Raw genomic sequence first — 26141 nt, 5'->3', positions numbered from 1 at the left:
TTGTTCATTAGAAAAAAAATTTACTGGCTTGTTTGTACGTATTGTGTACAACTGTAAATATTTTTCTTTTCATATATTACACTATTTTTTTGCACCTGAATTCTGTGTTGAGTCTTATTAAGCACATCTTCAACATTCTCCCAGAGTTGAACTTAGACCTTCTGATAATTATAACTTTTATTTTATTTATTCCTATATCGGCATTTTCATAAAGCAATGCTACACGTACATCCCTACCTGAGACTGGTACTGTTATTATTTTTTATTATTATTGCTCCTTTAAAATACACATCTGAATTGTTTAGAAAATGCATCATAAAATAAAAATGGAGGCTGAAGTAGACCTGAGCTACAGTAAAACTGAATTTACAAGGTGGGCGAAAGCAAAAATGTCTCCCTTACCCCTAACTATGTCCCCAGACTTTATGGATGTTGGTATTGTTCCAAATTTATTAATTTTTTAATTAACATTTATTTAACTAGGAAAGAACAGACCCCTTTTGTAAGAGCATCCTTGCCAAGACAGCCAGTAGTACAAAAAGATGCTCTTAACGGTTGACAAGTAATAATCAACATACAGAAAAACATGTCTTCCCCCTGAATGTAGAGCCTTCTAGCCAACATGCTCACAGTTTCTATGCCTGAATCCACCAATATGTCAAGAGCGCTGCCTTTTACCTCAGAAAAAAACGTTGGCCTGATGTACAGAAACTGGCTGGCTGCATTTTATCAAGGAAATGCACAGTCCAATTTACGTTTTCCTCATCCTTTTTCATCCTGTTTATTTTCTTCATCTATAAGTAATGCATAGTGTTTGTATCTATTAGACCTTCACCGATGGCTTTTCTGAACACTGCGTGCTTTTTTAATAGGAAATGCCACATTCACATGCCATTAGACTCTCCTGTTTATTTTTTAATCAGCTAAATATTCAGTTCCATTCAGAGTATTTAAATAGTCCCACTTAACAACATGTCATCCTAAGGCACTTAACTAATAATTCAAACAGGCAGATTGGTCGAAACGTTCTCTATGTAAGGAGGGTTTAAAGCCACGTCATGAACGAAGAAGAACATCATAGAAACGTCTCCCTGCACGTTAAATCCAAGCTGCTGCAACCTCTAGGGTCCGGAAACCAGACTTTCGCTAATTTGAAGAAACAGGTGAGACGCACAAAAAAAAAAAACATTTGCTTAAATATGATGAAAACTGTTTAATCACGCTGTGTGAGTGAGTTTTCTACCATAATGTCTTGCTTCATTAGCCTCTCTAATGTGTAGCCTCCAAAACAATGCGGCAGCTGCTTGTTATCACCTGACTGCTGAGAAGATTGCTTTAAATTAAAGATATCAGGATCCTACGGTTTTAAATCAATGGGTACAGATTATTTGCCTTGGGTTATAAATTGTGTCGGCCTAATGATCCAATTTCTTAAGTTAGAAAAACCCGCCATTTTAACAGTGCTTTCTATTCCCACAGTGTGAAAAGAAAAGTGTGTTTTCTTGTAGAAAACGATGACCTTTGAAATTATTTAATGGCCTTCTGTATAAAAAGTGCTGCAATAAAAGTTTCCACACCGTGGGTGAGGTTTGAACTTCTGCCTCCAAACTGATTAGCTGGAGAATACTGGAGCAAACAACGTTTCTGCTCAGACTCCAGTTGGTTCTGTTGCCCTCAACTCTGCTGTAGGTCCAAACAAAACTTTTAAAGATTTACAGTATTTGGACAACAGCTGTAAAAACGACCTGGCTGCTTCCATACTTCCTTACTCGTTTTAGCTGGAAAAGTCTATCTATGTGGTCCAACTCTCAAACTGACTTGACCAGTCTTCTTTTTCCACCAGAAATTCTCTCTACACACATTTCACATGCCCAAACTTGCGTTTCTTAGGCGACTTAAATCCCAGTGAAATAAACCTGATTTGCAGCTTCCAGCACTCCGTCGTTATTTCTGAAGCTAGTGAGCTGAAACAAGTGCGTGTAAACGTGGTGTCTTTGGTTTACCTACTCAGGTCAGAACAGTCCATGTCAAAAGTTTAGTAGTGATACAAAATTCCGTTTTGCTGCTTATAACTTTATTTACATATTTCTATGATGTACTGAATTTACAATTAAACATATTTTAGAAGCTGTAAAGGTTTTTACTAGCAAAACATCACACCTCTGAAGAGTCTGAACTGGAGATGAACCTATTTTTTCATTTCCCCATCGCATGCTGGATTTGAGCATGTGGATCCGATCTTGGCTGATTTGGAGCCGTTCTGGTCTTATCACTGCTGGGTGTTGACCGCAGCTCCAATTTCTCCGCCCTCTGTCTCTGAACTGACCACACAAGCTTAGTGGGGGTTAGTTCTGGGGGGTTCACTTCCAGATCTTAAGATGGATGTCAATTTTGATACAATGATCTTTGAACCACTCTAGTCTTGTAGTTTGGGGTTCGATTATGCTGGGAATGTTTCTGGACTGTTGGAAGAAGTTGTTCTCCGAGGAGGTTTTTATCCCACTCTTCATTCATGGCAGTGTTTTTGGGCGAAAAAGGAAGAAACACACTCCCTTGGATAATACCAAACCCCACAGATAGATTCTATAAAATGCTTCAGAAGCCTTGTGGTAGCTTTCAGTTTTTCTTTTTGACAAGTGATTTTCTAGACATCCCAGACAATAAGATTAATTAAAGCAAGGAACGTTGCACCAATTCAATTCAATTCAATTTTATTTATATAGCGCCAATTCATTAAACATGTCATCTCCAGGCACTTTACAAAGTCAGAATCAATCATATTATACAGATTGGTCAAAAATGTCCTATATAAGGGAACCAGTTGATTGCTTCAAAGTCCCGACAAGCAGCATTCACTCCTGGAGAAGCATAGAGCCACAGGGAGAGTCATTTGCATTGTCCATGGCTTTGCAGCAATCCCTCATACCGAGCAAGCATGAAGCGACAGTGGAAAGAAAAAACACCCATTAGCGGGAAGGAAGAACCTCCAGCAGAACCGGGCTCCACTAGTCTTCTGTTGTTCATCTTTGTACTTCCTGCAAAACTTCCATCTGTCCAAGCTGCTTCTCTGATGTTCTTCTTGCCACAAAGCTGGCCTTCAAAACAGACACACTCATTTTCAGCTGCAGCTGACGCTGAACAAGCTCTGCACTGGTGGCAACACAACCCCGAAGCTTGTTGGACACTTTTTGACACCCTACAGCTTCTTCCACTAAAACCCTCACCCTGAAAAGCTCTATGGTCAACTCAAACTTCAAAAATGAAACCTAATTTTATTAATTAATAATGCGTCAAATAGGTCAGAGTATCCAAATATGTGAGAAAACACGAGCTAACAAAAGTGGACAACACATCAGTCTGTAAGCACAATGCACAGTTTGAAAACTTTCTGCATCCTTACGGTAAAACACATGATTTGTGTCCATGAAAAACCTTTCAGCCATGACTGTTCTCCCTGATGGGGGGCTTCCTGATAATAGTGTATTCATTTCTATGGAGGGTTCTCCATATATGGGCATTTTATCTCTACAGTCATTGTTGTGTTTTAAGGAGCTGCAGAGCTGAGGACTGTGTAGTTCTTCACTTGCTTTGTGTTATTCCTCTGAATGTCTAAAACATGAACAGCATGTTAGAAATGGAGAGAAATTCAAACGCGAAAAAGGTAAAAACCGTTGCACACTTCCACGCTGTATGAATGTTTTTGAACTTTATTATAGCAGTGGCACTTCCTCCAGGCCCTCAGAAAAGGGTCACGGCACTCATCTTGAAGACACCCGAGGACTAAAACACGAATTCCGTTGAGAGCTGGGGAGCGCTGCGCTGCTTTTAGATCTTTTGAATCGTTCTCACTGGTCAGCACCTGATTAAACCCAGAAGAGCTACAGACAACTGTCTTTAAACGGCTCTTTAAAGTGCAAAAGTATTTAGACATCATTTTGTCATGTTACAACTACAAACTAGACTGTTTCGTTTTTTTTGAAGGACCCACAAAGAGTGCTTTTTAAAAATAAAAAAAAAATAAAGTCTGTCAAGCATTTGTATTCAGCCCTCTTGAGTTGATATTTTGCAGAACCCCCTTTTGGTCCACTTATAGCTGTGATGGGACCGATATATATAAAAAAAAAAAAAAAAAAAAAACATGTCTGCCTGCTTTGAACAAACTTACGCCCAGTCAGAATTGGCTGGAGACGATATGGGAACAATTTTCAAATCTTGCCCCATATTCTCAATTGAACTTAGTCCTGGACTTTGACTGGGACATTTTAACACATGAATATACTTTGATCTAACATGTCTTGATTCTGGCCCGTCCTCCTGCCGCGGCCCTGCCTTCAAGCTCATCACCGCCACCTATTCTTCTGCCTTTATACACCGGCTGCCGACAGACAGGTAGTGCCAGATTATTGAAAGCCTTGTGTTAGCAGATGTCCAGCATTCTCTTCACACCTGTCTTATGGATTCCTGCCAATCCTCTGGGATTCTGCCACAGAGCTTAAAGCTGCCTTCCTCCACAATGAAGCCACCGCCTGTCATGACATCATCAGTCTCACAGCAGTTGTCTGCTGGATTCCCCAGGAGCCAAAGGAACCCCATCATAGAACCATGATGTCTGCCTGGCTTTTGAAAAGCTCAGTGGCTTTTATTCAGAGTTTTCCGTTTGCCATGTAATCCTCAGCAGCCACCAACTTGTTTCCTCTCCCTGCAGTGGGTCCTGACTGTGCCTCCGGCAGCTTCCTGCTTCCCGCCAGTACTTCTGTTAAAATAAACCTGTCTAAAAATCTCTCTGTGTCTGGTTGAACTTTTTGGGTGCTCTGACTCGTTACAAAGCAATCACTCAGCATGATGCTGACACCATCCAGCTTTCATTACGGGGATGAGGTTTGAGGGTGACTTGCAGCATCAGTGGGTGAATAAGGTCCATTTTTAGTTTCATCTGACCAGAGCCCCTAATCCACACGTTTGTCCCCTGTATGACCTGTGGAGAACTGGAAACAGGACCTCTTATGAAACAATGCCTTTCTGGTCTGCCGATTTATCCATCAAACGCCAGATTTACAACAGTCCTTCTACCTTATCCTGCCACCTGAGCTCTGGATCTCTGCAGCTCCTCCAGAGTCAGCATGGAGCAGTTGGCTGCTTCTCTGACTAACGTCTTCTTAGCGCTTGAGAAATTGTTTTGTAACCTAAAGCTGCTTTAACTGTCTCCACAGCTTCACAGTCAGCCGTGTTCCTTGGCCTTTATGATGCCGTTTATTCACCGACGTTCTCCAACAGACCTCGCTACGCAGCTATTCTGTTCAATATTAGAGCTCACTGTAGCTTAGCAAGTTATTATGGGAGGAAAACTCTCCGCTCAGCACGATCCACACACTCCTAAAGACCCATGATGATGACTCATCTGCAGGAGGGTGTCTCATATGCAAAACGGTAACAGGTCTCAGCTCCCCAATTTGCTTCAAGTGCCGTTTGTTTGCATGCATGCCATTATTTCAGATCCTCTCGCCGCAGCCTGGCAAAGAGCATCTACCACTTTAATTGGCTCCTAATGAGGAGGAGGGTTAATGGAGAGGGTTAGTGAAGCTGAAAAGAACAATGTGGGCTGCTTGTTTAGGGGAATCACCAGGGAGAGACATGACAGACACAGTGGGATAAAGCTCAGCGTACAAAGATTTCACATTTTCTCAGGAGAGCAGAAGCAGGGGAAAGAAAACACAGTTTTGCTTCAAAGGACAGAAGAAGAAGAAGCGAGAAAAAGGTATCTTGCCATCGTTTATTGGGAGCAAATTTGGGGACTGGGACAAGACAAGACAAAAAAAAAAGGCAGCTCAGACAAATCAATATACTGTCACGTCTCTGATGCGAAGGAAATATTGCTCTGCCATGTAAAACGGGATGAAAGGAGAGCAGGAGGCGCGTTTGAGTGATTAGGTGAGGTTCCAGTAGAGCATGCGGAGCATCTGCGAGCGTATGGGAGGATAAAAAAAAAGAATTGACTTTAAATCAAATCTGTCCACAAGGAAGCTCTAAGGATAAAAAAAAAGGCTAGAGCAGAGGTGTACAACTATAATAAGCTGTGACAACTGCATCACACACTTCTCACTCTCTATACATACTTTTCCTAAATCATTCTCAGCTGAAATCGATTTAAAGGACTTTGCACTTAAAGCTGTATTCAGCGAGAAGTGTTCAAACAAAGACTGCCGCCTCAGACTTGATGGGTAACGCGTCGAAGTATTTGAAAGGAAAATACATGTTTTCCTTTGCTCATCAAAAGCACTAGAAAAGGCCTGAGTAATAACCAGTGGTTCAGATAACACATATCAAAGGGTTAGTTTGGATTTTGTGAAAACAGGTTCTAAGGAGTTCTCATGTGGAAAAAGTCACTTCCCTGTGATAGACGAAGTCCAGTTCCCTCCTGCTGAAGCCCACAGGACTGCCTTGTCCAGGACGACTGAGAATCCACACCAGCATGTGTGCTGCCTGCTCCTGCGGCGCTGCTGATCCATAATCCATATTTTACTCAATTTTCCCCTTTTTCCCCATTACAGCAGAAATATCCCCAAAGCCCCCCCAATGAGCTTTAGGATCTGGGTCATCAAATTATACATCACTTCTACCCAGATGGTCAAACGTACTAGTAGCCTCTAGAGCGTGAACACATAGCAAATTAAATGTAATAGCCATCCAAATACTCCATCTAAGTCATTATGTGGTTATGATGACGCACACGTTGATTTGATGTATTGTGAATAAGGACTTTTCAAACCAGTTTATAAACACCGCTGGAGACGGCCACCAGCCCCACGCAACATGGATGGATGGATGGATGGATGGATGGATGGATGGATGGATGGATGGATGGATGGATGGATGTTTATATTACACTGGTGATACTATGACAGCTCTTCACTGTGATCCAGTGACTCGGACCACAGCAGGGAGACGATCAAACATCAACTGGAGGAGAGGTTTTTGTGACCGACTGAAGCTGACTCTCTGGCTGTGGAAAGCCAAACAGGTTCTTTGCTTTTTATAGAACCCCTACCCTACAGACTAAACACAAAGATGTGGAGAAGAACAGATGAAACTAGAAAAAGCTGCTCCTGCGTAACAGCGAGTGAGAATGCTAATCTGCAGAATGATTTGAGCAGAAGATGCAGAAGAGAAAAAGTAGCTGAAAAACATTGAAATCAGATTTAAAAAATTTGGGGGAAAAATGAAGAATTTGAAGGGATTTGAAGAATTTGAAGGAATTCAAAAATTCAAAAAATTTTTTTTTTTTTTAAGAATTTCAAAAAATTGAAAAATGTGAAGAATTAGAACAATTAGAAGAATTGGAAGAATGTGAGGAATTTGAAGGAATTTGTATCAATTTGCATTGATTTCAATGGGAACAGCCAAAAAAAATAAAAATAAAAAAAATCACACAAAAAGTGAAATATTTTAAAAAGTGTAAAACTTAGCATAACCATGAGATATAGCAGGCATGCCGGGAACGAGCCGAACATTTTGATACCAAAATTGTTGAAATCGGTTGAAGTATGCGAGAGTAGTTAGACGCCGACGGAATATTAATAATAAAGAAAAACATGAAAACAATGAGTGAGAATGCTGTATAGCATTCTCACTGATTAAATCAAACTGAGAAGTCTAGGAAGATCCACCGATAGAAAACGTTCTCTATTCTTTTAATTAGCTGGTCATTGACAGCGTCGGTCAGACTGAAGGATTATTACGAGGTGAGACGGACACAGACTCCATTGAGACCGAACATTCCTGTTGACGTTCCCCGGCCCATTTCAGGTGGAAAAAGTCCCAGCTCACCTCTCCCTTTTCTGTTTCACACAATGATTGACAAACAGTGAGAGATGTGCTTTTGTAGGAACATCCTTCCCCTTCTGTCTTGCTGTCATCCTTCCATTCAGACTCTCCATCTTTTCATCTATTCATCACTCTCTGGCAGCTGCGGTGGGAGCTTCAAAAGGCGGGAGCTAAACGGAGCAATACATATCCTGTTTACAACCTGCCTGAATGAGAACGATCTTCATCAATTCTTTCAGCGTGCACTTAACTGTATTAACCGTCTGTCCAACTAACACCGCCGCGTAGCTGCAGCACACGCGCTCGGTACCGGTGCACGCTAGCTCCCGCGGTCCCAGCGGGACATTTCCCTGGCTGCGTCTGCTGAGGTTGATTTATAGCCATGAGAGCTAATGGGGAGACATTTCTGCAAAGATGCAATGGAGGAGTTGGTAATCGCAGCCACACAGCTACACACAGAGCTGCAGTGAAGCCACGGCGTAGCTTCACCATGCATGTGCAGTGACATTTAATTAGGCCCTGAGCTTAAGCCGTGAGCCGCGGCGTTGCCATTAGACAAACCCTCTGAGGAGAAGCGCGAGGCCTCCGCCGGCGCTGCCACGAGGCGAACGCTGCTAAACGCTGCTTTTAGTGCGGCGTGGTGAGCTTGCTGCTAATATCAGTCACTGTAGCTCCAGCTGGAGAGTCAAAATGATGCTTCATCAGACGAGAGGCAAATTACCCCGGCCAGCTTCACAGAGACTGAAGACCGCGTGAGGAAAGCCACTTTCACGGCCTTTTAAATGGGCTTTGTGTGTGTGTGTGTGTGTGTGTGTGTGTGTGTGTGTGTGTGTGTGTGTGTGTGTGTGTGTGTGTGTGTGTGTGTGTGTGTGTGTGTGTGTGTGTGGTGGGGGGGGGGGGGGGGGGATATTTAGCTGACCTTGCGTGGACCAGTCTCTGACAACAGCTCCACATTGTGCGGTCATTTAGCAGAGTCCCGGTGCTCACAACGCAAAGTAGACGGAAAGTGGGTTAGAGGTTAGATTTGGGTATAACGTGTGAATTGAGTTTACGGTTAGGCATCAACTGCTAAAGGTTAGGTTTAGGGGGGTTGAAATTAATAAAAGTCGATGCAAAGCCCTCATTAGGATGGTAAGACAAGCATTTGGCATTTGTGGTGTGTGTGTGTGTGTGTGGGGGGGGGGGTCTAATTGTGCTTGCTGCTGAGTGAGAACATCTTCTGTATTTTACCACCAAAGAGAGGACTTCTCTTTTTTGGGGGGTTAGGGTTAGGTTTAGGGCTAAAGTGTGAATTAGGTTTAGGTTAGGTGTGTATTCTGATAATGTTCGGTTCTGCTGTGAAGTTTAACATTTATCTTGCTAACGGAGCCATGCACAGTCTGAAGTTGAGCTTTTGGGTTCTTGGCAATTCATCTGAGGATGGATAACGGTTTGGCTTTGGAGTGAATCTGCTGGGACCCTCACTTCTGAGAATATCGTCAACCGTCTTAAATGTTTTGTAAGAAACATCTTTCCCACTGTAGAATGACGGATGCTCATTTAATCTTTTTATAAATTATGGTTCAAAATGTCGCTTCACCAAGGTTCTGGCTGATGTCTGTTTGTCTCAGCATAGAGTTAACCAAACCCTGCATGTCCCGACCAACAAACTGGCAAAACTCCAGACTGATGAGGATCAAGCTCTTTAAGTGCATTTGATTAACATCATTCCACTGCTAGTTTCCCTCTTAAATCCTCAGGGTTAGGGTTAGGGTTACTTTGTTTTCTACCTGCAGGGCAGACCTTTGTTAAATGAATAACAGCAGAGTGTATTCTGCTGTATGTTGACCTGACGATAGATTGAGATCCTTCTTAATTTGATAACTAGACTTATGCAAAAGGTAGGATAAACATCTGAAGTGTTGACGGGGCTTGCACAGAATATCATATATTTTGGTTGTTCAGGTCTTTATCGAGCAACAAGTAGAGCAGCGTGATATTAGCTGGGCTATCTGCTCGGGTAGCCTGCAATCAGCAGCTTGACAGGCCGCGCCTATGTTAGCCCGCTAACTACCGCTTTAGCACCACGTTATCTTAATAAGAGTATGTGGGGGATGGGTTACATCACTACACATATTTATTTTTTGGCAACTCATCAAAATAATTGTAGCTTTAGAAACTTAAGAGAATAATATGACGGGCAATGTTTGCTGTTTTTCAAACCTCAGTATAGAGTGATAGTATTAGTACGTTAAGAGTGCGTACTTTCTTTGACCCCTTGCTGTGTGAGCTGAGCAGACTCCACAGAAGACAGGGGGATAAGTAGCTGAGAGCCAAATTTATCTGCACATAAGGAGCTCCGTAATGAAACTGGACACTGTAATTTTGTTCCAAAGCCCGTTAAAGCGATTTTATTCAGACGCTACAAAACAGGCACATTATGCTTCCTTATTTAAGACGGCTACCCAAGGCCAAGCAGGAGGCGACCAAATGCAGTCGTCCTGATGTTTCTGCTGGCACACGAGCCCGAGCCCACCATCCCGCCTCCTCTGGGGAGCCGGTGTCATAACTCTGCGTAAGCCCCATTTACCACTGAAGCACCGAGCTGTTCGGAACAGGGCTGTTTTAGGGGGGAAATAACGGAAGAAAAAAAAAGGTAGTCAGCAAGAAAGTTTGCCCTTAAAGGAAATAAATAAAAATGAAAAAAGTGAGTGATGAGCAGATGTGATTCCTGTTTGTGCAGCTGGGAGTCGGAGCCTGCGAGGGAGGGAGGGAGGCCAAGACAGCTGTAAGCATGAGAGCGAGCGTGTGGCTGGCTGCTCGAGACGTGGCAGGGACTCTGCAGACGGTGGGGGGGGACAGGGGGTCACAGCCGGCTTAGAGATGGAGGGGGAGAGAATCCCCCAAAAAGACCTGGAGCGGCTCTGATGCTACATGAAGAGTGAAAACATAAGATGGGGACAGTAAGGGGAGACAGGAAAAGGACTGTGGAAAAGACAGGAGGAGAGATGTGGGAGGCCTGGGGAAGTCAGTGGCTGATGGCACATGATGAATCTTACTTTCATTCCCTCAGAGAATGACAGACCTCTAGACTCTCTCTCTGTTTCTATCAGCCTAGGCTGACCAATCCATTCCCGTGATACGAAGCATTTTGACCCACTTCCACTGGTCTGGGCTCTGTTCAGGGTGTTTAGCCGTGTGTGGGTGTGTGTCTGGCCTGCTCACGTGCAACAGCTCTGATCTCTGCACGCATCCCAAAAAACAACAACTACAACTACAAGCAGGGCGAGAACAGACAGACATGTGAACGCTTTGCAGAATGCGCCCTATACAAGTCCAAAATGATTCCTACCTCTGGCAGATTAAGCATTAAAGTAGTCTGGAAATTTTCCTACTGGTTTCTCTGATTGGATGTAATGTTGGCATTTTGGATTTGCTCTAACCAGAAGACCTTCCCTGGGTTTTTGTGATCTGTAAGCCATAATCATCAAGAAAATAAGACTTTAAATATATAACTCTAGGTGTAACGATTCTGTATATGAGTTTCGCTTTGTGAGATGCAAAAGTACTGCACCTTTTCTTCATAATGGCTTCTATTTTGTAAAGTGTACCTGTCCATCCTGTAGCAACCCCCCCACACATGCTTATGCAGTCACCTTCACAGCTGGAATGTTGTTCCTTGGTTTGCAAGCTTCCGCCATTTTCCTCCTAATATAACGATGCACTTCAGTTGTATCTTCATCAGCCCGCAGGACAAGGTGTATAAAAACATTGATTCCTGGTCCTGGAATGCATTTCTTAACTTTATGCTGTCTTTTCTATGCTGCTGCTGGAGAAACGGCTTCCTGCCTCCCAGCCTCCCTGTGGATAGTGATGCTCTCTCACAAGCTTCAGCCTTCATCTTCACAAGGTCTCTTGCTTTTTGTTCTATGTTGATTTGCACGTTTCACAACAGAACACGTTCATCTCTGGGGGAAAAAAGAGTTGCTGTTGATATTTACATCATGAACATGGCACCATCGGGCTTCTGGGAGTTGCCCCGAAGAAGGAATCAGACTCGGAGAGGTCCACCATTCTCTTCCTGCTATCTGGGCCTATTGCACTTCCATAATATTCCATAATATTCCATAATTAAGGGAGCGGTGTGTTTGAGGTGTTGCCTTATAATACATTTAACTTACAGGCTGTCAGTTCACCTATCAGCTGCTTACTGAGCCCCTATAACATCATTTAGACTTTCCCAAATAGCTTAAATCCACTGTAACCTCACTGTATGCAAGCCTCTGAGTTTTAAGAAAAGCGTTAAACAAGATAGTCTGAAAGAAGTTCTCACTTGTAATATTCATTCCAGTATTTATAAAATACATTTAAGTCTGGTAATCCTAACTGACCCAAGACAGGAAACATCTTTATCCGACTAAAAAGCCTGATAGTGAGGAAGGAAACAAAGAGTTTCACGTGTTTCATATAAGTGTGTATGTAAATATCTGCTTTTAGCTGTCTCTCGATTCCGTTCATTGTTTCAGAACTAAAACCCTTTAACTGCTTAAACCTGTATGAAAATGAATTCAAGCATTTGTGGAAAGCCAACTTCATAGTTTAAACAGATCTGTTTTTTTTTCCTTTTGCAAACATCAGACATCTTGAGTTAATGAAACATCCTGAAAACACTCAAATCTGCACCTGCATTTAATCTAACTAATAAATCTCTTTTCATCTGTGACTAAAGCAGCCCTCATGCTGTCACTCTGCTTTACGGATGGAAAGCCTCCTATGTGTTGAGGATTACGGTGGATTGTCTTTGGCAGAAATGCAACGTTCCAGATCCTTTGTGGTGCTCTGATGCCATTTTTAGCCATCGAACCTGGAAGCGAGTAAGAGATATTCGGGGCTGGAAGATCAAATTACTGAATTTGTTTTCGGCAAACCAGGTAACCTGACTACATCCTGGAATTACTAAACCGACTAAATCGACCCAGAGGATCACGTTATATCTGATCTAAAGCTGAATGAAGTCAGTGTCAGCTGCTGAAATGGAAAACACTTTTCATTTTACACTAAAACTCCTGAGGTGACTGAGATGTGGTTTTGGTTGCCCACAAAGGAGAGCAGACCCGACTTTTTCCTCCCTTTGAAGCAATAAAAATGAGCATAAAGAAACAGTTTGATCTCAGGACATCAGCTTAAAGTCACTGTGAGGCTTAATAAATGATAAGTTCATATGCAGTTAAACGCATCGTCTTCGTCTCTCTCGCTGTCTTCATTCTGTACACATTTCAGAGGTTTCCATAAAGGTGTCGACGCTAACAATGATTAACTGGAACATCCATTTGCTGCTGACGCTTAAAAGAGCAGTTTGATATTTTTGGGCCCGTGCTGTGTTTCTAAGAGAGAAAAATGCTGATTTATCTCATTGCAATCAGACATTATGAGCGAGAACCGTGACCGTGAAAAAAATCTGATAATAAAATGAACATAAGTGAGCAGCATCTATGCAGAAACCTGCGCTCCCTTCCCATGATGCATTTTAAATTCTGTTTAGAGCCCATTGCAGTAAACCTGGTGCTCCAGCTGTTTAACATGGACCTTGTGCTAAACTGCCCTGGCTCTCTGCATTCCTCTCAGCCCCTCTTCATCGTATCAAGCTTATCGCTCCTTCCTCCACCCTGTAAATATCTGTAATTCAATCTCTCCTCCTCCTTTGTTCCCCCGTCCCCTCCCTCCGCTACTCTCCCGGCCCCTGAGAGGTGTTGGATAAGGCCTTCTGCGTGTTTTGTCTAGACAATGCTCAGCAGTCTTTTCAGGATTACCGATGCACAACAACTCTATAATAAACTGGGAAATAAAAAGCTCACGGAGGGAGGGAGTGCTCTCGCTTTCCTAACGCCTTAAATGTCTGCACGCTGTGGAAAGCAACAGCTGAGCTTACATTAATGTCCTGTAAAAAAAAAAGTCTGCCCACATACAACGTGGTTCATACACTACAGGTGGAAACTGCTGGTTAGAAATGACCAGAACCTCTGTGGTCAATGGGGATTGTGTAGGGGGCAGGCGTTGTTTGTCATGGACAGCTGCAGTTAAGTTGCCCAGGGCGTTATCTGCCAACCAGCTGTCTCAGTGGACCGGTCCAAACGACTGGGAGCATGAATGAAAAGTAGGCCAGCGCATAGATCCAACTACGGGGAACCCTCATGAAGACCAAGGTAATAAATAATGTTCCTCTCAGATGCATTTACACTCGCAGCGTCTGGCTTCGGATTAAAATAGCTTGGTTCATGTCAGCGTGTTTTCTGTCGGCCTCATCAGAAGCGGCTTATTGTTACGCCGTCGCGTTTTCAGATATGCTAATTAACTTTGCATCAGCATAGAGAGGAATGTGTGAATGGCTATCACCTTTTCTGTGTCTTTGTGCTTCAACGCGTGGTGCACAACGCTCTCACACACACACACACACACACACACACACACACACACACACACACACACACACACACACACACAGCTATAGCTACTAACATAGCTCACCACACTGAATGTGAATGGGTGAATGACTGACTGTAGTGTAAAGTGCTTTGGGCGTCATCAAACTACTTAAAGTGCTATACAAGTACAATCCGTTTACCATTTACTTTACATCTAAGTCCTCATTTTACTAGTAAAACGATCAAAACATGTTTTCGCTCAGCTGCAAGTACAGGAACGCACACGCCAGCTTCTGCTTCCTGACACAGCAGAGCGAATAAAAGACATAACGCATGTGTTCATCAGCTCTACAGAGAGAAGAGCGAGGCTCCCACCTTCTGTGCTGAGACCAGGACTGGACGTGAACTGGGCCACATCCACGATTTTGACAGCGAACTGCTGGCCCGTGTCCCTGTTGATGCATCTCCTCACCACGCTGAAGGGACCCCTGTGCAACAGAGCCAGAAAGAGAGAACGTTCAGCACACATTTCAGCACAGTTTGCTACACGTGGAGACACACCTTATGAGCTAAATGAGTCGGTCCTGATGCAGTTGCAGCAGGAACATTTGAAGATGGAGGTGATGTCATTCTCATAACAGGTACTGAATTTCCAAGGCACACTAAAGGCACCACGAGGCCCCCCGACATCCATGGGACAATTCACCCATTACACAAGCAAAACAATGCATGCTGGTATCACAAGGAAGTCATTTTCTGTCTGAATCTGCTCTCAGTGCTGAACATGTTTGCCAAGTTCAGATGATGTGGTTTCCTGATGTAAGGTGGTCCTAATGCCAAAAAAAAAAAGCATTTCTACTGTCTTACAGATTCTCTGTTTCGTTTGCAATTATCCCACCAGATTGAATCTTAGCCCTTTTAATGATGAACTAGAGGAAACTGAATGTCACCCACACCCCTTAGAAAACTGGGAATCAGTGCTTTTGGAAAATACCACGCAGCTTCCAAGGTTAGCATCGCTAGCAGCTACCGGTGTGCCAGGTGGTGTTCTAACAGTGTAAATCCTTCGTATCTTAAAAGAGACTTGAGTCAACGTCGCCACAGGAAGGATTTAAAAGTGGCAGAACGTTGTCTGCCAACCTGATAAGAAGTCTTTATTAGTCAACACAATAGGGCAACACAAGACTTCTCCTTGACCAGTAATACTGTGGCATTTTCACTCATGAGATCTCATACCTGGTTACACTGTTAATTATTGATATAAAGATATAAACACAAGCAGATAACATTGTGACTTGGACTTCTTTTACCTGCAGCCTCTTTACTGGCTGCTAGAGGTGCGTGCTTCACCGAAACACAATCTCCATCTACATTTCTATTTGTACAATAGTGCTTTGTGTGCAAACTACGCTTATCAATCATATATTTGGCCCGCTGGATGGATTTGCACTGCCTATTATGGGCGTAGCTGACATAGATTAGCCAGACTGGTGAGGACATTGTGACAACAGAAAAGAAAAAAACAAGAGCAAGGAATATTTGGGTAAATCAAAATCAGTATCATCATTCCAACACTCAACAATGAAGATGCAATGACACGCTTTTCTAATATTATGCAGCTCTACAGCCCACTATCAAAAGTCAAGAAACAATGTCTGCTTGATAATAAAAAGAGGGACATGAAAGGCAAACTAATGGAGTTTTTTTAACTGTTCGATGTCTAATAGAAATGGAAAAATGCTAACCCAGAAGGGATTAGGAAAAAAAGAGCAGTACACAGATGCTGGACCCAGGATTTGCTTGTTCAAGAAACACAACAGTGTCCAGCAGCAGCAGCAGCAGCAGCAGAGCATGAGAGAAGGCAGAGCTGAGAGGAGAGAATTCACACAATGAAGGAGCGCCTCTGCAGAAGGAGTGGCCCTTTGAGTTAAAGAGTCCGCTCAGTGGCTGTGGTTAATAATCATCAAGTCAGCAGGTTGGGGTGAAAGTGCAGACTGCAGGAAGACATCTCTTTCATAAAACTACCGGCTGCCAGCGCCCTCCCAACCCCAGAGTAATGGGCTTTGACCGACCCTCACACGCCGCCTGAATAATGTGCGGAGATCTGAGTGTGTCAGCGAGTCAACATGTCAGCGTGTGTGGATTTAAAGATAAATGAAGAGGCTGATCTTGCCTAAGAATAGACAAGCGGGCTATCTCCGGCAGCAGCGTGCTCATAATCCCTCCCAAGTACTTTCTATAGTTGTTTACTCTGGGAATTTATCCCACAATGCACCGGCTGAAAAGGCAGGGAGGCTGCCAGATAGCTATGGCTCGCGCTAACGTGATGTCGTACAGGGCTGACTGACAGGTGGGGGAGCCTTCCTGCTGAGCTGTCATTAATTTACTGGATAACATACAGCAGATAATCGTTTCCAATGATGGAGATTATTAAGCCGTGAAACGATCATAAAGTGCCTCTATGTTCCTGATATCGGATGGCCCAGGCTTTACGTGAGATTTTTATAGCATCATTACGGACGAGGTTTTGGGTCTCCGGGATTGATGAGCCATAGCAGCACGCATTAGGCCGATGTTCCTTCAAGCAGTCAATTAACTTTAACTCTCAACACAGACCTTCAGAGTTCATCTCCAGACTGTGCTGCTGGTTGGGGCGGCACGCTCAGATTCAGGCTGGAGACTTGTTAAGATGCTAAGTAGACCACTTCTACAAGGTTCAAATACAGCCAGCGACCTGGATTCTACCTGTTTGAGAGCAGGGGGGGGGGAGGGGGGGGGGGGGGTAACTCCTGTGGATGCAACTAGGCTGTACTGTTAGCTTTAAAGATGCAACTGTTAAGGGTGTGATGAGATTTTAGGATGCCACATTTCTCTAAAGTACCTGTGAAATATTATCATAGTTAATGGGTTTAAGCGATGACTTCTAAGGTTGAAAGTTCTTTTAAAGTAAGAAAGAAGTAAATCCTTAGTTTTCTTGACAAACTCAATACTATTGCTCATTGGGCTTGCTAACAGTTAAGCACTGGAACAGCCTGTGTGAATTTTAAATTATTCGTGGAAAGCATTTTGGGTACAAATAGTGAGTGTAACGGCTAAGATGTGAGGGGCTCCTAAACACTGCATGGACACTGTGACATGGCTAACCCATTTGTTCAAACTCAAACTACTTAGCCCAGTCAAAATGGAACATTTGAATTTAATGTGTAATCAAACATCCAGCTCATCAGACAACACTTTCCGACGTCTCTGGGAAAACAAAGAATGCCAGGTCTGCTTTTGGAAAAGAAGGATTCACAGATTGCTTTATTAATCTGTAATCTGTGAGGAATAATCCAGTCCAGGTTTTCATCCGGGTCTCAGGCAAAAGAAAAGCATTGAAAAACGCTCTTTATTGTTTTTTTTAAACAGAAGTAACGTTTCATAAAGCCTGCATTAGACAGACTCCCTGTTCAGCGTAGAATCATCCAGTCCAGGCTTGAGCAATATAAAGGAAAACACACGTCTGTAGCGTCAGACACGTGTTAAACAAAATACACCCATGATTTTTTAATCAGACAACCCCCAGCGGCCGTATCTGGGCTGCGGTGAACACTCTGCCACCCGGCTCCCAGCAGCTCTTTCCCAACCTGCTATATTCATCAAGGCTTCTGATCTTTCCCAGCATTCTGTTCTGCCTCAGTGCTCTTCGGCACAACGCTTCTTATGTGTGTTACAGACGACAACAGAAACATGTTAACTGAGCAATTGCACTGCAGTGCGCCCGTTGTGGGCTGTAGAGGTATTTCAGAGGGAACTTAATTTAGTTCAGACTTCTCAAAACAAGGGTAAGACAGCCCTTTATTTTAGCGATAGAAAGCTGTGGAGCAGCTTTTAGCCTCATCGCTGGCTACAAGCAGTGCTAGTATTTTCATGTAGCCTGCAACCCGTGTTTTTCCTGTCCTTTATTCTGTCACCGTTTCTTTTTTTTTTCTACTAACTGACCAGAACGCTGCTACACGAGTCACCCGAGAGTCTAAAAGAAGTCTTCATTAGTCGACTCCATGACACAACTGGCCGACAACTCATGACCCACTTCCTGCCGTACTTTAAAACGACGACTTTAAAAACGGAAACTTTACACCCAGGTTCCGGCCCAATGTGCTTTAACTGATCAGATGATGAAAAATTACATGACGACAACAACCAGACTTCACTTTGCCAAGAAGTATTGTGGCCTTTTCAATATTGCCAAACCCCGTACCATGAGGATAGATTCTAGACAAATCTATTTAAATGGCCATTGTCAAGTAAGCTTCAGTGGATGTTTTTTTTGTTATTGTTTCGGGTCTAAGCAACTTTCTTATACTGCACTGTATTTACACCAATGTTGCAGTCTACCTCATTAAAATGTACTGTTTCTATTTTGTAGGATGGGTCCACGTTCCCAATGATCAACATTAGTCATATGACACAACATGTATGTAGATTTTCATATGTGCAAGCCGTGGCGAGAAACCGAGGAGAATTTACTTTTGGACACCGTTACAGTCAGCGACACTGTATCAAAAGAAAACCTGAAAACCAGTTTATTTTGCAGCGGAACATTCTGGCATCCTCCATGGGTAGTGATCGCATACATTAGCCACGGGACGCGGGAGAGTCCAGCAAGGAACAAACAGACACCTCAAGTCTCCATCATCAGTTTCACACTCTGGGAGATTTCTGAGCAGCCTCATCAACCTTTAAAGCGTCCTGTGGGTGAAGCAGCAGTTAGCGGGGCTCTCCGGAGGAGCAGCTTTTAACTAGCAGAGACACAGCAACGCCTCCGACAAACACACACCCCGCCCGCCACCTGAAACCTTGAGTGAATTACACATCCCGCAGCAAATTACACTCAGCGCAACCTCGCCGGTGATGTGGGAGTCCTATCATTTCACAGCTAAACAAACCACTGCCCCTGGCTGCAGCAGACCGCGGCATGACGGCTTGCTCACGTCTCAAACGTCAGCGGGGCAGCTCAAGTGTGTGTGTGTGTGTGTGTGTGTGTGTGTGTGCTTCTTTGTGGGTAATGTAAGTGCAAGTCTTTGTGCACAAATGGGGACTGCTTGAACAGATGGTGATCAAGCTAAAGCTGCTTAGCGTCACAAAGGTGAGGTGGGACTTCACTCTGCCTAAAGGCTCACCTTGATTCCTTTATGTGCACTCAGAAGGGACGGGTGCAAAGTAAACTGGGAAATTCTTGTGACAGAAACAAAGACCAGTACAGTTTCATTAACAAGTAGGCAAATAGATAATTACGGGCTTTTACACACACTCGTCTGATCACACCAGCTAGCGTCGTGGTAGGTCCCCCTCCCCTGTAACGCGAAGCCATTCTTTTCTGCTGAACCTTTCCACATTTTTGTCTCAATGCAACCAATTTATAGTACTGGGTGGATGCTCAAGGACACAAGGTTTTCAAAATCCTCTAATGAGTAGCACCAACTGCACATCAATGCCACCATCTCCAGTGATCAGGTCTTTTGTGTCCATCTGCAGACATAAAGTCTGCTCACTCGGCTTTGACAAACTGGTCAAACTCAGCTACAGACAAGTAACAGCAACTATAATCTATACATGAGGAACAACATCTTTCAGGGAAAAGGTAAGAACAGGGGCAGTATGTACAAGATTTGTTTCCTTTCTTCCAGACATATACGTGTGCATATATGTTAGTTTTTTTCCTCTCGGCAGAGTAGCTTGTGACCCTGACTGTAAAGTGTCTAGAGTCACTGGCTAGAAACTGGCTCTGCGTTGGCTTGATTTAGCCATCATCGCTGTGTAGGGCCGAAGGAGGGGAAAACTCTGAATAACCTGTGGCCAGGATACGTTGGGTCCACAGCTGTGTTAGCTGCCCTTACTAGACCAAATAGACCAATTTTAGTCTCATCTGATCAGAGCAACCCCTCCCAAATGTCTTCCAAATGACGTGACTTGTGCTAAACTGCAAAAAAAAGTCTTCTCGTGGCATTCTTTCCAACTCGCTTTGAATGTCCGAGTGGTTTAAGGTCTTTCAAGACAAAAACACCATGTGTATAAGAGACTTTTGATTTTAGTTTCCCTCTGGATGAGCCTACAGTTGCCGCCAGCGTTGCAATTTAACACAATGTCAACGAAACAAAGCATCAGACGAACATTGTTGTCGTTTTCCCCAGCTCTCATTTCAAGTGATAAAGGTTTGGTTTATGAGGTCCTTCTGAGAGCAATTAAACTAAGATCACCTCGGGAGGAGCACAGAGGTGATAAATTCCACAGTCGCTGCTAAAATTTTAGTTTAGTCAGTTAATCCACTAATTCAGGCTGAGCGATTTATTCCTTGACATTAGAGCCAACTGTCAGCATGAACATCTTGATGTCTGGCATCGAGAGTTCACAAAAAAAAGCTTCATCTAATGCTTTTTTTCTTTACTTCGAGGGTTCAGGCTCCAAGGGGAACTCTATCTCTCCGACCGGAAGATAACACTGGATTACATGAAATAGACCTGTCACTTTCAGGAAGTCAACAACGAGAGGAAAATCCCAAATTACACCTCAGCTCAACCAGGGAAACAGCTTCAGCCCAAACTCACTGGAAGTAGGTACACTGGGTCAAAAGGAACTCATTTACAAAGCTGGCTGAGTCCTCCGCTGCTCTGTTACCGCCTTCCACGCCACATTCCAGCCACTTCACCTTTGAACCCCCTTCACTGCACTGCAAATGGCAGGCCACGCTCGAGGCTGAACGTTGTGCAAAGACGAGGCAGCCGGCGAGGAGCTGGGCCCAACAGAGGTGCTGGGAGGAGAGAGGGAAAGTGGGCTGAAAAAAAGAAACCCATGCAAAGGAATCTGAGAGGGAAGAAAACCGATGTGTAGGGTGGTCAGCAGATAGTCTGGATAACATGCCAATGCAGGGTACAGCTGGAAAAAACTGTGCCACCGGCTAACCCTAATGAGATATGCAGACGAAAATAATGCAAGCCGTCTATGAGGGCCCCCAGGCCTATGAAACGCCCACTGAAAACATGGTGCCAAGTACGGAAAGACTAAAGGGACTAAATAGACAAAAAAAACCCAGATGTTTTTATTATAAGAAATACTCTAAGCAGAATGCAGTTATTGTAACACATAAGCCCTCAAGGCCCAGAAAACACAGAACAAACAAAAAATGAAATATACCAATAGACATGGAAACATCTGAGTGAAATGCAGTTGCCTGCTCCTGTTTTAGGGGTCACCACAGAGAGAGTCATGAGAACTTGCACATCGGCTTGGTAAAGTTTTCCCACCAGATGCCCTTCCTGACAGAACCAGGATCCGAACCTGGGTCCCGGGACATTGCCCGCTATACCACTGGCACTAAAATATTATTGAGGCATTCATGTGTCTGGGAAAGTTCAAAAGTATCTCGAGTTAGACATTCCACCCTAGGGGTTTTGGTGGAAGTTTTCAAGGCGCATTGTCAGAGAAGGAGCAGACCCAGAGTTTGCTGGACGCACCATAGATCCTGCATCACCTAGGAACACCTCAGAACCTCCAATGGGCTCAACACACAGGGAGCGGCGTCACTCCCGCTCCATTCACTTCCTATGCGATGAGGCAAAAACTGCTTGCCCTCCTCCAGCCAAGCGACCGGCGAAACACGGGTTTTTAAGAAAGTTAAAATTTGTTTGGTATTTTGTTGCTGTCGCTGGACACTACAGCCATTTATCTCGATCAGCCATCAAATTATGATATTCTCCAGGCTGTTTACTTGTCTGTAATATAGGATTTCAGTCAATTCCAGCAAAAACTTCTGACTCTTCATCTTAGTTGGTCAGAGACTGCTTTGAAATTTTTAAAACCCCTCCAATTTCATGACCGATCAAATTTTTGGGAGACCAGCAATCCAAAGATTTGAAATGCTAATGTCGTTTGACACTCCCCGTTTGTCTAGCCCATTAGATTAAGCTGGGGTGTGTTTTGTTGAAGGGTGTCTGGGTTTTTCATGTTTAGTTGCTTAACAACCCGGCATTAAAATGGATTGTTTCAGAGTGTGCACCATTTATTTACAGACCTTTTTTTATTGTTAAACAAACAACAACTAGTACAAAGTAACAGAACATGCATCATAAGTGTTCACCTCTCCCATACAGTCATTAGTTTGTAGAGCCACTTTTTGCAGCAATTCCTCCAACTAGTGTCTTTGGATCAGTCTCCAGGAGCATGTTAATAAAAAAAATCAAGTGTTAAAGTTATTGATTTTTATATAGCAAAGCATTCTTTAAAATGTTATTTCCTCAAATAATGTTTTGTCTAAATCAGGATTTGCTTTGTGAATGGGTTGAACAAATGTTTTAAATTAGTTCCACTAATTGGACCTTATTCCAGTCTTTAAGATGAACTCTGGTTCTTTAACTTAGATCTGTAGTGAACCAGGATTCACTGAATAGGTGAATCAAGGGTAGGAATAGTTTTACAAGGCGCTGTATCTATAAACAGTCTCTGCATTTGGCGCTCCTGATGAAGTAGGAAACATTAGCATCAGTTCTGTGTCAGAGAAGGGGAGGTGGGGAGATTTGGAGAGAACACGTTTTGAAGCTCTGACAGCTTAAGTGGCGGAACTCGGTTTCTTTGAAGAACTCTGCTTGTGCATAAAGGAGGCGCTCGGCGTTTTGAATGGGTCTCAGCTGTACACAGCCTCAGCCATTCCAGCTCTCAATAGAAGTCAGCTGCACATGGCTGTTATGATGATTTCTGCACTTTAGCCACCCGCACTGAAAGAACAGGAAGCGGGAAAGAACAGGGGCACTGGGTTGGAGGGAGGAAACAAAAAAACAAGGAGAAACATGGACAGGAAGGGGAGGCGCCTAGTATATTTCTGTAAAATCCTAAAGTCCATTGACAGAAAAAACAAGAATCTAAAAAAAACAAGTTAAAGGTATAATGTCATCAATTATATTCTCCTCTCATAGTTAAAGATTACTGGCCTCTCTAAGGCCTCATTCACACTGACTTATTAACCACTTAAGACACAATTTGGTTAATTATAGAGGTCACTTAAACCTTACTTAGAAACAAGCCTGTCCTTACCAACACCCTAGGAAATGGCTTAGGAAAGTGATGCTGAAGTGTTATTATACCCATTATACCTCTAACATCACAGCTTCTTACATATATGTAATTCATGCATTAGGAAGAAAATCCCAAACTAACAACCAAACAGCATCTGCTGTGTTTCTAGGCAGGAAAACCACACACTGCACCCCCTGGTTCCGGTAATTCTCACGCATAAAGCTCAGCTACTAAACAGCTCACGGTGGTGATATCAAACATTTTCTAAGCGCCAAAGTCAGACCCACACCTTTATCTCCATGGACATCTTTTACTAACCTGACTCTCGCCAGCTGTATGTCGCTCCGCCTAGCTTCACTCACATCCATCTGGGACCTCTCCATAGGAATTGTAGCCTTACATGGTCATACTCAATTCTAGTCAGAAGAGTCTGATACTGCTCCATAGAGCTGTGATTATGGGGTGTGTTTCGAACGAACCACGAAAAAAAATTCCTCTGCACTCAATTGGATAGACCTACAACCAATAAGAGCAACGGAGTGTGTGACGTATGTTAAGCGACGCACAGTTGTTGTCAACAGAACTCAACTGTTAGCCTAGCATAAGAAGATGAGCGCTAACGATTTTTGCCGGTGTTGCAAAAAGAATGTAAGGATCCAAGGAGTCCATCAACACACGAACCTGTCGATATCTTCTAGAACAGACCTAATAGCAGAATCTACACACCTCAACTCTCCAGCGGCAGCCATCGTTGTTGTAAACCAATTCAACCCAAGCGCGCTTTGGTGACGTGGTTGATTACGTTACTGTTGACCATCTGTCCATCATCGTATAAAGCCCGCCCAGACAATTTGATTGGCCCGCTAGATATTGGGCGAGCATACTTGCGCTACTATTGAGCAATGCCAGACCGAACTTCCCGACCTAAAACGTTGTGGGCGGGACTAAGTTTGGAATGGCACCCAGGCTATAGGAATTGCCTTTATTGAAGGCTGGGCCTTATCAAAAATCCTTGCACATGATTGGATAAGCCACTTGTCTGTCATCTTTATCGACGTGCTATTTCAACCATTTTTAAAAAAAATGTATTTGCGGCTCTAGTGGCACCCGTTTTATTGACAGTGAGCTGACAGGAAGAGGGGGAAGACAGGCGGCAAAGCGCCGCGGGTCGGAGTCGATCCTGGGCCGACCGCGTTGAGGACTAAAGGCCTCCTAATATGGTTCGGGCTAACCGCTAACCGCTCCGTCACAGAAAACAAAACTTGCCAAATCCGGTCGGGAGAAGGGCGATAACATGGTTTCCACCAACAAAAGCCTTCAGAGCCGTTCTCTGATGTTCTTTTAATGAAACAATATTAGGTAGATTGGACAACACGGAAGAAATAGCAGCATCAATGTTAGCGCTTGCTTCCTCGATGCGAGCCGCTATTGCTATCAAAACGTCACGGTCGCTTCTCCACTACGTCACATCTATGAAACTCAAGCCCTGCATCCTGATTGGCTGGACAATAAAATTGGTTGCAGAAATCACTCTCTATGGGAGATGTCCCAGATGGATGTGAGTAAAGCTAGGCGGAGCGACATACATCTGGCGAGAGTCAGGTTAATCTTTTACACCATTTGCTTCTAATTTCCATTTTCAAAAAAGGACACGAGTTGAACTGTCGAAAATTCCCTGGAAGTGAACTGAACTTCTGCTTTTTGCTTAGCTTCCTCACTCACCTTTTCTGTCCTAAATAAGTGAACTAAAAGTGTCGTTTTTTCCGCCACAGCCAGATGCAGCTTCGCCAAACAAGGTGAAGTGGTTTCTGCGCGGCTGTGGGTCTGAGTTAAGGCTCCGAGCTGAGCTGTGTGTAGGCACGTCTGATACGGGGGCGAGAATTTACAGCAGTGTGAAAAGTAAATGAGCATGGCCTTCGCTCCAACAGTTCACGGAAAATAAGCACATAATGAAAACACAACTCCTCACCTTTCGCTCTGTGCACCGCAGCTGAGCTGACGGGTAAGAGGTGTCGCTGCTACGTCAGCCGACACCAGAGGAGGATTTAGGGAACACTCAGGAAGAGAGAGGGATGAGTTCTGTGCGTTCCACGTCAGGGGAACAACAGGGAATTTACAGCAGCATCAAAAAGATGGGGTGGCCCATATCGGGTGCCATCCATCTGTGGCTTCATGTGTGTATTGCGGCTGTAAAAGGTGATTTGCTGACTACGCTCCATGCGAGTCCACGGTGCATCAATCGCTTTGTTTCCCATTTCGTAAATACCATCAGCCGTGCACTACTCAAGCCCAGAGTCTGGACTCACACAGATCCACAGAGGCCCGTGTGCGTGTCAGCGAGGTCACAGGGAGCAACACAAGGACGACGCTTTATGCTGCTTCACGGCAAGCTTTAATAGCTGACTGCTACGTCAATTTTACAAACGTGAAAAAAAAACGTCTTTTCAAACACATCATCGTATAGTTTCTACTGTTTGAAGTCCTTCCAATAAAGTGCCAACATGGATCCAGCCTGCAGACTCTGCAATCTAAACTTTCCTGTGCTGACACTGGTGTCGGTACGGCTCAGAAAACACCAACAAACCAAACTAACGGCCTCTTGGGTTGGTGTACATATCAGCTGTCAGCTAATTCTACTAAGAATCTTTTCTTTTCTTTTTTAGTTGTAGTCATACATTTTTTTTAATGATTTCTTTTTATGAAGCACATTTAAAAACAACAAGAACTGGCCAAGGCTCTGTGCAACTTCTAGAATATTACAAGACAAATACACTACATCACAGACAGAAAAGTCAGCAATTTGGACAGGTTTTAAAAGCTGATGAATGAAAATAGTATAAGTATAATACATCTGATTTAGGAGAGGCCCTA

General features: G+C 43.6%; 1 protein-coding gene across 15 annotated transcripts in view; it reads right to left on the bottom strand.

The window, feature by feature from the left end:
* caska (calcium/calmodulin-dependent serine protein kinase a) overlaps positions 1-26141 on the bottom strand; it is a 200182-nt gene that overhangs the window by 126031 nt on the left and 48010 nt on the right. For all 15 annotated transcript variants that reach the window (XM_036138860.1, XM_036138861.1, XM_036138866.1 and 12 more), the window contains exon 2: positions 14598-14710. In XM_036138860.1, coding sequence (XP_035994753.1) covers positions 14598-14710 — 113 coding nt within the window. The remainder of the gene's footprint in view (positions 1-14597; positions 14711-26141) is intronic.

The sequence above is a fragment of the Fundulus heteroclitus genome, chromosome 7 (genome assembly GCF_011125445.2).
Source record: "Fundulus heteroclitus isolate FHET01 chromosome 7, MU-UCD_Fhet_4.1, whole genome shotgun sequence".
Taxonomy (NCBI): Eukaryota; Metazoa; Chordata; class Actinopteri; order Cyprinodontiformes; family Fundulidae; genus Fundulus; species Fundulus heteroclitus.
The sequence above is the reverse complement of the archived record's forward strand: the minus strand, read 5'-3'. Positions and strand labels throughout refer to the sequence as shown.